At 41.0% G+C, this 13,590-nt stretch overlaps 1 protein-coding gene across 2 annotated transcripts in view; it reads right to left on the bottom strand.

Moving 5' to 3' along the window:
- Positions 1-3,594: 3,594 nt before the first annotated feature.
- Sgcd (sarcoglycan delta) overlaps positions 3,595-13,590 on the bottom strand; it is a 925,964-nt gene continuing 915,968 nt past the window's right edge. For both annotated transcript variants that reach the window (XM_052758279.1, XM_052758280.1), the window contains 2 exons: positions 7,059-7,182; positions 3,595-5,532 (listed from right to left, as the gene is read on the bottom strand). In XM_052758279.1, the coding sequence (XP_052614239.1) occupies positions 5,359-5,532; positions 7,059-7,182 (298 nt within the window). In that variant the 3' untranslated portion in view covers positions 3,595-5,358. The remainder of the gene's footprint in view (positions 5,533-7,058; positions 7,183-13,590) is intronic.

Genomic DNA, 13,590 nt, shown 5'->3' with positions numbered 1-13,590 from the left:
GGATGGGTCTGATGGCATCATTAATGTTGTGTTGTGACATAACCTTCCCCACTGCATCAAAGGCTCATGGCATTTACTCTTCCTCAAAAGAAGATACTGATTTCTTGCTCTGTCCGTTTCCTCTAAAGCAAGTTGGGGAAGGGAGTGACCAAATCACCTGTGTGAGCCTGGGTATCCCCCAGGGAAGTTTCTTCTACCCTTGTGCTCCAACTATACTCAGAAAGAGGACCTCCCATGAGCAATTATTTCTCCTTTGTCATTCAGATCTGCCTTGACAAGTTTCAAGGACTCCATTATGAAGAAAGCTTTTAAGACTTACAGAAATCACATAGCTTTAGAAAGTGCTAATGCCTATGGTGCATTGTGCTGCCTGGAGCAGCAGGCTTGTGGCTGCTTTATCACCGATCAGTGGTTTGGTTTTGTGAATGAGACATTCAGAGGCAACTGTACAATTTAAAATTCTGATTACCACAGAGAAAGAGATACATCTGACATCCTGGTGCAGTAAACTCCAACTATTTTAATGGAACTGGAACTGGAGAAGCCTTCCTCCAAGGAAAAAGTGACAGAAAGCTTCAAGAGAGACATTTTATCTTTGTGATAAAAGGCCTGCTTTCTAAGGTTGTTTCTTTCATTAGAACTGTTCTGCAACCTGCCTGCCACTGATGCACCATGCAAACGTGTCACTCAAGGAACTGATTCTTTATCATCTTGTCTTCATACCTAAGACTTCCTAAGGTGTGTGGTGTGGGGAGGGAGATCTTGTTTTGTTTACAACTTACATAAATAAGATTTTTCATCTTTTATTCATCCTTAATAAAGGATCAGATACTTAAAAATGGATCAGTTCAACCCTTTGGCCCAAGCATTATGCTATCTTTTATTTAAAATAAATAAAACCAGGATACTCTCATTGGGTCTGCCAACTTGATCCTTTAGATATAGTCACGTGGAAGGCTTTCCTGCAGTGATGTAGATTAAGGACCAAAAAATGGTAGACATTCTCATTGAAATATATCCTGTCTCTCCAAGGAAAATACTCACACCCACAGAAGTTCATTTATAATGATGCTGAATTAACAATAGTAAGTATAACACCACTATCAGCAAAAGGGGCAGATCTGCGGTAGCAACTGATCTTACCACACAGAAGCAGAGGTATGTGAATATGAAACATGTCCTTTTTTTGTATTCCTTCCACTCCAAAGGAGCAAAGAAAAGACCCAAATTGGAAGAGTAAAAGTAAACTGCCACTCATCTGGTCACTTCTAGAAATAGCTCCATAGAATTTCACTGTTTATTCTTACATATATAAAGATGTTATTGTTTTGCATCCTTCCGGTGATTCATTGGTCTAACCTGGGGCTGTAGGAACAGTGGCCACATTGGAGGTATGGGTAATGGAGTTCATCTAAGGTCAAAAGTATTCTCTGGAGGACCTAGATGTGGAAGTCTCTCTGGCACATGGGAAGATCCAGTCTTTGTAGGTGTAGATGGACTCAACTATTTTTAGGGAAAAGATTGTGAATCAAGATCATTCTTCCTGGCTTACTTCTGGTCAAGCATTGCTCACTTGAGAAGCATCACTCATCCGAGAAACAGCCATCAAAGCTCCCCTGAAAAGGGTGGGAGGAACACAGCTTCCTATTCCCAAGCTTCTTTTCGTTCCACTTTCTCAGTTACCCCAAGTCCTCTGAGCTGCCTTCTCTCTTGGATACATCTTTCTTAAAACCTCAGCCAAGTTTTATATTCCCAAGCCCCCATGGAAACACAGGCTACTCCTTGTGCCTGAGAAATCTGCCTTCTGTTCTACTATGTCTAACACATTCTACAAGTGATCTGTAACTCAGGAGTCAGCGAATGTTTTCTGTAAAGGGCTGTATAATCACAATGTTGTTTTGCTGGCCATGCAGTCATTGGTGAGGGTACAGCGTGACATGGCTCATATACGACTTGTAAATGTCTGTGGCTGTGGAGTCAGGCTTGGTCTCCAGTTTGAAGTTTATTAACCCTTTCTATAGGGTCAACCCTCAAATAATCTTTGGTCTATGGTTTGTGGATGTGCAGTACCATTTGTCTAGAGAGAGAATGACCTGAAGGAAGCTAAAAAAAAAAAACCAGTTCAAGTCTGTAAGAGGTATCCCTTAGTCATGTAACAATTATGAAACCACACATCAAGTTTCTACCTAGATAGATGTCATCTTGAGGTAGTCCCTCCAAATGAAACTCTCATGATTTTCAGAACAGACATGATGAACAGAACTAAATGATAAATGTATCTGGAGATTACATGTTGATTTGTAAAATGTTTTCTGAAGAATATTAGCATACCAGAAGTCTAGGAGGCTGAAGAATCATTTGAATCCTGTTTAATCCACCAGCTGCTTACCCAGGGATGCGATTGTCTAGAAGATACTATATATAAAGATTAGAAAGATTCTCATTTTCAAAAAGTAGTGGTCAGCAGACATTAATATAAATGCTGACCCCCTCTCCAGAACTCTGGTGAAAGCTTCTCTCATGACTATGGACAAATATTCTGGTTGGAGAGCATTGTGTGTGTGTGTGTGTGTGTGTGTGTGTGTGTGTGTGTGTGTGTGTGTGTGTGTTCATTTACAACTAAGAATGCATTTTAGCAGTTTCTAGTCTGAACTGAAATTTTTAATCTTCTCATGCTAGAGATCCTCTGTATTACCTGATGTCCTGTGGTTCCTTAACCTCATTAAAAACCAGAATTAACCAGAATTTTGTATCATGTGTTCCTCCATAGAGTTCTTGATTTATATCCTCAATTGCTATTATTTTCATTGTGTGTTTGTGTGATTTGTTTGCTCTCAGATTCAATTTTGCATGTGTGACCATAATATTTTTTTAATTGTCATAAAATTCCCAAGGAGTATGTCACATTTGGAAATAAAATCAGAAGAGGTTCAGGGAATTGTGTTTTTTCTTCTTATTCATAGACAGTGGGTGAGAGATGGTCAAATGCAAAGGCAGTTTGTCTGCTTAAACAAAACAAAACACCCCCTCCCAAACAACCCTGTCTTCTTTATATACTTAGCCACAAGGGACTTCAGAGTTATTGTTTATCTGAAGGGTATAGGGTAGGTACTTCTAATTGCTAAGAAGAGCTTTTAGTGACTTGAAAATGATACCTGTGTGTGAGACAGGCAGATCCTGGTGGAAAGGGCCTATAAGATCCTGGCAGAAAGGCCTATAAGAGGTTCAGTAACCTGAGGCCCCTTACAGGATCCTGTTTTAGATTTCCATACTGCAAATGGAGCAATTTTAAGTTCTTGGCCTAAAATGGACCCATCCAGTGCCTCTGCATAAGATATACAGAGAGGGTGAAGGGAGCCAGGCCTGGCCTAGAAGCCAGAAGTCCAAGTCATGAGTCAGGTTAGGACAGTCCCTGCTTTGTGGCAATAAGCAACTGAGGAGTACATTCCGTGTATGCAAACCTCAGCCTGTTGCTTGTATGTCATATCAGAAATAGCAAACCTCTTTTTTTTTGTCTCCTATAACAAACCGTTCAGCTTGTGGAGTAAGAAAAGTTAGAACCTTGTGGAGAACAAAAACAAAAACAAATACCACTGAGGCCTACAAAAGCAACTTCATTCAAGATTGTAGGGCCGCTGTTTCATCTAGTTTCAGTTATACCTGCATTCTGGGCTCCTCAGAGTCCAAATGTGGAAACCAGTTGGTTTGTCTACCAGTTTCTGATGCCCAGTCATGACTAAACCATTTCCCTTCAACCACCCAAAATAAACTACAGATAACAAGATAACTAGGATGTGCTTCTCCTTGCTGAGTGCATTGGCTTAAGGCATAGGCACATTTCCCCCTCTTTGAACAGAGATGGTGTAATCCCCTGTCCCAGCACAAGAGCTGGCCAGGGTGACCCTGGGGCATGGCAATGAAAGTGGGGTTAAGAGGTAGCTGATGGCGGGAATTAGAGACTATTTCCATATAGTGTCCATATAGGGATTGGGTGCTGCTGAACCCAGGGGACAGTGGTTCTGATGAAGACACATGACTCTGTTTTATTAACCTGCTGTGAGTAATTCTGGCAGCATGTAGTGGCTTAGGTCTCACAGCAGTGAGTTCAGGAATATGAATACCCCAGCACTGACAAAACCTACAAGAGCAAAGCAAGAGAGTCTGTGCAAGCCCTTGAAAATCTGATGTGTCTCTCAATGGCCTACTCATCTCAAGAAACTTAGGAAAATTAGTTAGCTTCCCTATGGTACTCTTAGTTAGATTTCCATCTTGAAATAACTTCTCTTGGGATCTGGAGCTCACTCTTTGGGATTCTGATTGATTTAATGATTTTGAGTTCATCTGTTGGATAAAGTCAGAAATGAGAACCCAAACACTTGGGAGACAGGTTTTCCTGAAATGAGATGTCTTGCCCATGTATTTTTTGTCTGTCAGTCCATTGAATAGCTTCTAGCCTTTGGCGGAGGAGCTGATGTCCTCTTCTATGCTGATTAAAAGCTCTTACTCTTTGACTGTGGGAAACTATGTGAGTTAAAGGAAGTAGAATAAGTAGAAGTCAGGTGAGTGATTTATATTCTTTCAGAATTCAACCTCCCTGCCCCCATTCTTTTAGCCACACAACTCCTAGTATGTTGGTCTACAAAGGAAGGGTGGCCATTATGAGTTTTTGTGACTAATTTCTATGGGTGTACCCTAGCCTTATCTTGAAGAGAAGAACTTAGCCATCTTGGCTGAAGCTAAGAAAGGGAAACCAAATGTCTATGTTTTAAAGACAGCCTCACTATGTAGCCCAGGCTGGCCTCCATCACCACAACTTGCCTGGTGTTGGGATTATAGATGGGTCAAATGTTTATCTTTTATACCAATGTATCATTACTTGAGAGTGATCCAAAGATTCCCGCCATCACTGCCTCTAATGACTCTAAGAGAGAAACTAGGGATTACTTGAAAATATCGATGGATATTCTCTAAGTGCGCAATCCACTGTGTGATTTGAAATTGCCTGGGGAATGCTGGGCCTGAATGGGTTCTTAGATTCTGTCATGTGGGTGATGGGGGTGGGGTGGAAAAATGACAGTGGATGATGTCACAGGGTCACCCATGGTTCCTTTTGTACTGAAACCTCATTTTATACAGAGGATATATATATTTATTTATATATATTTATATATATTTATATCCACTCACCACACACACAAACCCACTCATACACACACACACACACACACACACACACACACACACACACAAAAGGTCTTTGATAGGCTTTCTGTGTTCTAGTAAAAATAGCTGGCAGCCAGTGTCTCAAGCCAAAAAGGGCCTTTATGCTGCCGACAATTGTCCACTATGGATAGTCCTTCAAAGGCAGACACTTGTGTTTATCTGACAAGTGGAACCAGTTCCTGCCTGGGACAGAAATAACCTCCCATTGGCGCAGACGCAGATCTCGAAGACCTTCTGCCTCGTTCCTGTGGGTGTGTAGGATCCACGAGGCAGCCTAGGTAGTTTGATTTTCGCAGCATCTAACTTAATCTAGAGAGACAAAAATAGCAAAGAAAGAGTCAGTTAGAGGCTGCCATATAAGTTCTTGAAATTCAGAAAGAGCCGAATATTCCATTCAATTTAAACCTTACAGGTACTGACTTGGGCTGAACAATGTTGGTAGTTGGGATAAGACAGCTTCTATGGAGCTCAGAGGTTAAGAGCACTGGCTGCTCATCCAGAGGTCCTGAGTTCAATTCCCAGCAACCACATGGTGGCTCACAACCATCTACAGTGGGATCTGATGTCCCCTTCTGGCATAAAGTTGATAGAGAACTCATATACATAAAATAAATAAATAAATAAATAAATAAGTCTTAAAATAAAAGTCAGTCTCTAATCTCACGCACCTATAATCTAGCAAGGTCATGCCTTATTGGTTGATGTTAGCATTTTTGCAAAAAGTGTGATATGCAGAATAAGAATAGTGTCATAGAATCAAATAAATGTAGGAATGACCCAGTAAACAGTTTTCATTACTACAAGGCATTGCATGCTCATGGCTAATATGAAGTTACTGGAAGACAGTAGAACACATAGAATACATGTTTTAAAAGATTAGTAAGCCTTCCTTTGCTTTCTTTTTCTAATGGTGACACTAATATGAAACAGAATATACTTTGAGAAATGCTGGATATATATAAAAAAATAAGCTGTGGCAAAAAGTGTCATTGAGTTTTTGATTATAACTGCCTCCTCCAGAGGTCAAGTTTGAGGGGCTGTGAGCTGCCTTTATGAATCAGTTTCTGTTTTTATGAGTGTGACTTGCAGTTCATGGCTATTTGAAGAGGCAGTTGTCATAATGGAAGGCTCCATCAGACAAATTCTTTTAAAACAAAAAAGCAAATGTCTAACTAAACCAAACATTTTTTAAAAGATACTCACTGAGTGGATATAATTATGCAGAGAGCTAGACACCCTCTACACAGATATGCAATGTGGAGTAGTGTTTTATCTTAAAAAGTCAGGATGCCCTTTTTAATTTCATTCTTAAATAAAACAGTTCACCTATGAACACATAAAAATCCCTGTGTAATCTGCAGTCCTATCAGACTCTTGCTGCTAGGGGAATTTGGCGTAACTTGTCTATAAAATTACAAGTGGCATTTATGTTCAATGACTGGGCTTGTGTTGTGGTAAGGAGAGTCAACAGCACTTTACTCTTTGGCCATCGATTCTGACCCTGTTAGTTTCTGGCTTGTTCTGACTCAGGATAGTGCTTAGACCCAATTTCCCATTCTCAAAGAGAACCCAAGCACATAACATAAAAGAAGTACATGTGAATTAAGTTTGTTTTCAGCCACATGGGTGTATACACAACTTAATCCCAGCACTTCACAAATAATGAATCATAACTTTTATGTGCTATGGGCTTGGCTTATCATCATGTTGTTCAACTGTCTTATGGGCTCCTTGGGTTGATAATGTGTAAGATTAATCTCAGTGCAAAACAGCCTAGGGGAAAGGCTGGCCCTCAGGCCAGTGGACTCCCAATTTCTGTCCTTCCCACTCCTTACCTCCCCATCCTTGGACTCCAGTCTCAGCTCACTTCTGCAGGTAGCTTCCATATTGCCCGCTTCTGCATTTATTTCTACCCCTTTTGGGGCTTCCATCACTAGAGATCTGGTTGGGGACTCCAACCTGAAATACAAACCACAGAATGAGGATCTTTTTCTCTGCTTAGGAATTTTAGGAAGCTGATGCTCATGGCTTTGGAACAGCTACAGCACTGGATCTAATTTGTCTAGATTTTGCTTTACAAAATACATGACTGTGAAAGAGAACATAGGGGCCTGGGTGTTATCTTCTTCACATTTCACAAAGGTTGTAAGGAAGATATTATAAGATAATAGCCTTATCTTATCTTTTTTTTTTTTTTTTTTTTTTTTTTTTTTTTTTTTTTGGTTTTTCGAGACAGGGTTTCTCTGTGTAGCTTTGCGCCTCTCCTGGAACTCACTTGGTAGTCCAGGCTGGCCTCGAACTCACAGAGATCCGCCTGGCTCTGCCTCCCGAGTGCTGGGATTAAAGGCGTGCGCCACCACCGCCCGGCTGCCTTATCTTATCTTATACTTGATGCTTGTTTTTAATTCTTTATTAGTAAAATCAACCAAATTTTACCTATATCTCTCCCTTTCTATGATTATTGTTATTTTAAAAAGTAAGAGGAATCTAGCACCTAGATCTCTAGAATGTTTTCACTCTGTCCTACTGTCTGGATCTTAGGAAGGCACAATCAGAACAAAGTTAAGAAAATAGATCTAGGTGGCTGGAGAGATGGCTTAGTGGTTAAGAGTGCTCCAGGGGTATCCAATGCCCTCTACTGGCCTCTTCCATCATCTGCATGCACATGTACATACAAACCCATGTGTATACCTCCCCCCACCATGTACACACACAATTAAAAAAATAAGATCATTTAAAATAAGAAAATAACTCTAAGTGTCAGACAGTCTTAAAATCAAGCTGTGATATGTCCCCATTTATTGTGATGGCTAATGTTATGTTTTAAGTTTAAATTACTGTGCTTCGGAGATCTATAAAACAAAACTGACTCTAACCTGTAATGCCCCACTTGCTCAAGGACAGATATATTCCTGGAATGCTGAGTGCTGTTGTTCATATAAGGTAACAAGTTATGTGTTTTTGCTTCTGTAGACAAAATTGGTTGCCCCAACTGCACAGCCCTAATTGATCACAGGTAGGCAGGAAGTACATCAGGATGTGTGCTTGCCTCTGATTGCATGAAGGCATAAAATACAGAGCCTTGTTAGTTCTGCTTTTATAGGCCCCTGACTAATATAATTTGGTGCCATACTTTGAGTATGAATCTCAGGTATGGACCTGGCCAGTATTCATTGTCCTGGCCACTATTTAATAAAGCCTCTTCTTTATTAAATTTTATTCATGGTCAGACTGATGAATCTCTGAATGACTCCAGACCCATAACATTATAACTACAGGCAATTCTTTTTCCTTTTCCTAAATTTTCTCAAAGCCTCCGTTTCTTTATCTATAAAGTTCAAGTCAGGCTTGGCACTAGAAATATAATTTGGTCTAAAATATTATGATTGCAGGTGGAATATTACTTGCCTGAAATTTCTGGAAACCAAATGTGTTTCAGTTTGGAAATGTCTAGATTTTAGAAGACCTTACTGGAACATTCCTTATCTGAAAACCCCAAATACTGCAAATAATGGCCTCTTAGTGTCACTTTTTTTTTTAGTTTGGAGCATATCAAGACTTTTAAGACTAGGGACAGTCACCCTGTTCTGGGGTTGACATTGCTATTATTATACCAGCAAAAAAGCATGTTTGAGTTTTGTGATGTAGATTTAGAATAGACCAAGGGCTGCCTGGGTCAGGGAGGGGAACTAGTTGGGACATGAAGAGGGGCTGCTTTGGGATGTGGAACAGTAATACTTATCTTGATTATAGCTCAGTACCGACTCTATGTCTCTATGCATTTTTGAAAATGCAAAATTTAGTCAATTTTATTGATTTTAAGAAAAATCAACCTTGTTCTATGCTAATTATAATGGCAAAAAGAGACGGTATTTTTGACTAGCTCACTTTAATGAGAAAAAGCTCAATCATCCCCATTGATCTTCTAGATTTGAACAGTGTCAGAGGAGAGGTAGGTATTCATGAAGATGCTTGTTACAGAGAAAGCAGCTCAACCAAGGAGCAGGACCCAGCACCAGCTTTAGAATTGCCACTTTCTTCTTCTTCTTCTTCTTCTTCTTCTTCTTCTTCTTCTTCTTCTTCTTCTTCTTCTTCTTCTTCTTCTTCTTCTTCTTCTTCTCCTTCTTCTTCTTCTCCTTCTTCTTCTTCTTCTTCTTCTTCTTCTTCTTCTTCTTCTTCTTCTTCTTCTTCTTCTTCTTTTCTTCTTCTTCTTTTCTTCTCCTTCTCCTCCTCCTCCTCCTCCTCCTTCTTCTTCTTGTCAGTTTCCCTAGTTAATGTTTCCAGCTTTCATGTTGAAAAGTAATATCATCCTTTTTACCCACTGCTGGTTACCTAGTTTGTTCTACCACTCCATACATGGGTAGGGCAAACCCTTTAGTGCCTCAGAAAAATGGCCACAAGGACAAACTAGCTAGTGAGTTGGCACCACAGAGCAATCCCATCATGTCAAGATAGGTACTTGGAAGGCTCCTCCACCCTTCCTGTTCTCAGCTGCTTCCAAGAAGCAGCCTTGTCCTTGAAGATCCCCCCCGCCCCCCGCGTGCTGCCAAGAATAACTCCACTGGATCCACAAAGAGAAGTAGTGGGGTCATCATACTTCTTACAAAAGACTTTCCCTTCGATTCAGTTCATAGTTGCCTTACTGATCTCACTCCCCTGTGTCGGACAACCATCTCTCCAACCCACAGTCTCATCACAAGACCTTCCCCAAGGTTGCTCCAGTTGGGTGTGTTTTTCCTTATTGTATGACTTACTTCATTTGTATAGGGCTTTTCTCATGGCCTAGGAATACTCTCAGTGTAATGTGGATGAAGTTTTGTTACTAGCAAAGCAGGATGTGATGTCATGCAGGGCTACGAAGCTTCATCTAATCCAGGAGCTTGTCCCAGGTTGCTGATCTCCTCTCACTCCTGAGACAGGCAGATAGCTTGGGACCATTTCTCGTTCTCGTTCTCTCTCTCTCTCTCTCTCTCTCTCTCTCTCTCCTTCTTTCCTCCCTCCCTTCCTTCCTCCATCCCTCTTTTTTTCTTTCCTTTCATACACAGTCTGGCTGACTTAGGCAGGTTATCTGGAGTTTTCTTACATCTTTGCTTCTACTAATATTGATCTCTTTCTCACTGCATCACGCATTTCTTTGGCAAGTTATTATCTGATTAAATGAAAAGACATGTGATTCTTAGCGTGTGCGCTCGACCTGCAGTATAGGCGGGACAAGGAGGAGAAAAAACTGGGAAGTGGAAGGCTGAGTCAGAGAGACACTGCCAGCCGCCATGATGACAAGCCGCATGTGAAGATGCCGGTAAGCCACGAGCCATGTGGCAAGGTATAGATTAATGGAAATGGATTAATTTAAGCTGTAAGAACAGTTAGCAAGAAGCCTGCCACAGCCATACAGTTTGTAACCAATATAAGTCTCTGTGTTTACTTGGTTGGGTCTGACGGCTGTGGGACTGGCAGATGAGAGAGATTTGTCCTGACTGTGGACCAGGCAGGAAAACTCTAGCTACACATTTCCATTCTTTTAGCACTACTTCCTGCCCAGTTCATCAGTGACACTGCTGACTTCCACCACGCTATCTGTTTTCCTTCATCCCTTTTTCCATCTCTGCCTCCTCTTATTTCACCAGTTAACTCAGCTTTTAACTCGCTTTTGTAGACTAGGTCATCACTAACATAGACTATTGTACCTTCTGTACCCCTTTGTCTCAAGTGTTTCCTTTACCTTACTGGACTTCACAGACAGATATAGATTATCTTCCCTTTTGAAACTTCCCTAATCTTCCCAGGAAAGATTTGAATTCCTATGCTACCCAGCCATTTAGAATTTGGTCTAATTTATTTTGTTGATCTTTATTCTTCTTTTTAAAAATGTATTTATTACTGTCATGCCAGGGAGGGAAGTATGTGCCACTGTGTACATGTGGAGATCAGAAGACAGCTTGGTTCTCTCCTCCACTTGCACATAAATTTCTAGGATTGAACATAGGTTACCAGGCTTGTACTCTAAGCCGTTACCCTCTGAGCTGTATGTCTGGCTCTGGTCTCATTTCTTCCTACAGCCATTATGGTGATATTTTATTTGTACTGAAATGTGATTTTATTTGTGTTAATAAATAACGTTGCCTGGGGGTCAGAGCTAATAGCAAGCCATAGCAGAAGTCTGGCAGTGGTAGCACATGCCCTTAATCCCGATCACATGACAGGCAGATCTCTGTGTGTTCAAGGATACCACCAGCGTGGAGACACACGCCTTTAGTCTCAATACCAACCATAGAAGACCTACAGGTCTGTATAGATGGGCAGTGAAGAGGAGGTCATATGGTTGGGTTTACAACCAATGAGAAGGCAGAATAGAAAGTCAATAAAAAGGACAAACACACAGGAAGTAAGTCTCTTGCGGAGAGGTAGGACAGCTGCGGCAGTGAAAGGTAAGGTTTCTAATCTCAGCTCTTAGCTATTGCTCTGACCTCTTGGCTTTTAACTCTGTATTTGGCTCTGTATTTCTTATTTAACAAGACGGTTACATCTACAAGCCATCATCTTTATTTTTACTGAATTTATAAGGTGATTCTATATATAGGGTACCATATGTAGGATCTTAGTCTTCATGTCAATGTAGTGTCCTCATAGTCCTGGTTGGTAGAAACAGATAGCTAAGCTTAAGGGACTTGATCAGAGTTTTATTTACAGTCAAATTTACAGAAACCAGATTTGAGCCTAATTTAGTAGAAATCAAAGTCAATATGTTGCTTACTGGACTGTATCACTTCTAGAAAAACTGTTCCCACCCACCCACCCCCATCTATATGGGTACACTGTAAATAAATGCCACTCTTTCTTCATGGAATTAGTGCTTATGTTTCCAGAATGTGTCCATGAATGAGAACGAGAAGCTAGCACCATACACGGCCAAGTGATGCACATGTCACATTCTGTACAAGTCACACAATAGTTCTCACATTTAAGTAGTTTACAGTAGTGACACCAAATCCCAGATATATTGGACATGCTCATACATTGTACCTAGCACTCGCAGTGAGTGAATTTGTGAAAAAACATCTGGAAGTAGAGTGAAAAGAAACTTGACAAAGATAATACGTGCAGGGTTCCGAGAATTCACTAGGTATAACGCTGTCATTTTAGGCATCAGAATTTATTTTATTCTTGTCTGTTAGTTAAGGTCCCCCTGGTCATCAGAAAGGCTCTGAGGCAGACAAGTAGACTTAAAACTGAATGGTATCCTCCCAACCCAGGCCTTGGAAGTAACAGGACACTAAGAAAGGGAGCGACTGTGAAAATGTCCATTGTAAAAGGTGACATAAGAACCACGTTGGTATGACCACCTCCTGGGAGCAGAAACAAGAAAGTAGCCTACTGTCTGTGTTGCAGCCCTTCCGGATGGCCTCTGTTATGCAGGGTGACATACTGCAGCTTGCTCACATGCTAAACTGTGTGCTAAGAAAAATCTCCTGCAAGAGCCTTTGGGAACCGTAGAGAGCAAAACACGCTTGAAGTGACACCTATCCATTTCTAACCACAGATCAACAACTAGAATATAACTGCTTATGTAGCATAAAAATGAAAGGAGGTTTCCTGTTGGTAGAAGAATGTTGGGGACCCTGCTGAGTCTTGGAAATGAATGCTGCTGTCATTGAGAAAAAAAATACACCCTCCAAGAAAGAAACATAGAAAGGAAGAGAACAGTTAGGAGGGAGGCTAAGGGGCTAAGTCAAGTCTTAAGAGGAATAATTTTCAATGTGAGTTTCTGCAAGTGCAGAGTGCTGGCTCAGTAACTGATGAGTGGTACTGGTGTGGAACTAACACATCTGCAGATGCTGCCTTAACACAGGGCTGTAAATTCAGGTGCCCACAGGGACTAATTAGGCAGTGCTAGAGAGCGACCTACAAGGAAGCTTTAAGTAAAAGGACAGCTCTAGCATAATGGTATGGGCAAGTGATGTTGGCTTGGATGTGAAGGAGATGATGGAGATGTTGTCCATGGAGGCGGCTGCTTCTCTAATTTCCCTGCTACTCAGACTTCTGATTTTTTTTCCTGATTTTTAAAAAGCTAATTTTCTTTGGAATCATTACATTCCACAAATAAATGCAAAGTCTTTATAAAAATATAAGAAGGGTATAGACTGATAAAGCATGGTATCTTCATGCTCCCCATCTTTTTTTATTTACATTTTTCACTTTTACATACTAACGATTGTACCCCCTCCCTCCCCTTTTCCCACTCCCCTCATTTCCCCCCTCCCACCCCTTCCACTCCTTATAGGAGGTAAGGCCTCCTTTGGGTAGTCAACACAAGCTGGTATACCAAGTTGGGGCAGAAGCAAGCCCCTCCCCTTTGCATCAAGGCTG

The sequence above is a fragment of the Peromyscus californicus genome, unplaced genomic scaffold, assembly GCF_007827085.1.
Source record: "Peromyscus californicus insignis strain IS unplaced genomic scaffold, ASM782708v3 Scaffold_3__1_contigs__length_106647218, whole genome shotgun sequence".
NCBI classification, from domain to species: Eukaryota; Metazoa; Chordata; class Mammalia; order Rodentia; family Cricetidae; genus Peromyscus; species Peromyscus californicus.
This window is presented reverse-complemented; position numbering and strand designations above follow the sequence as displayed.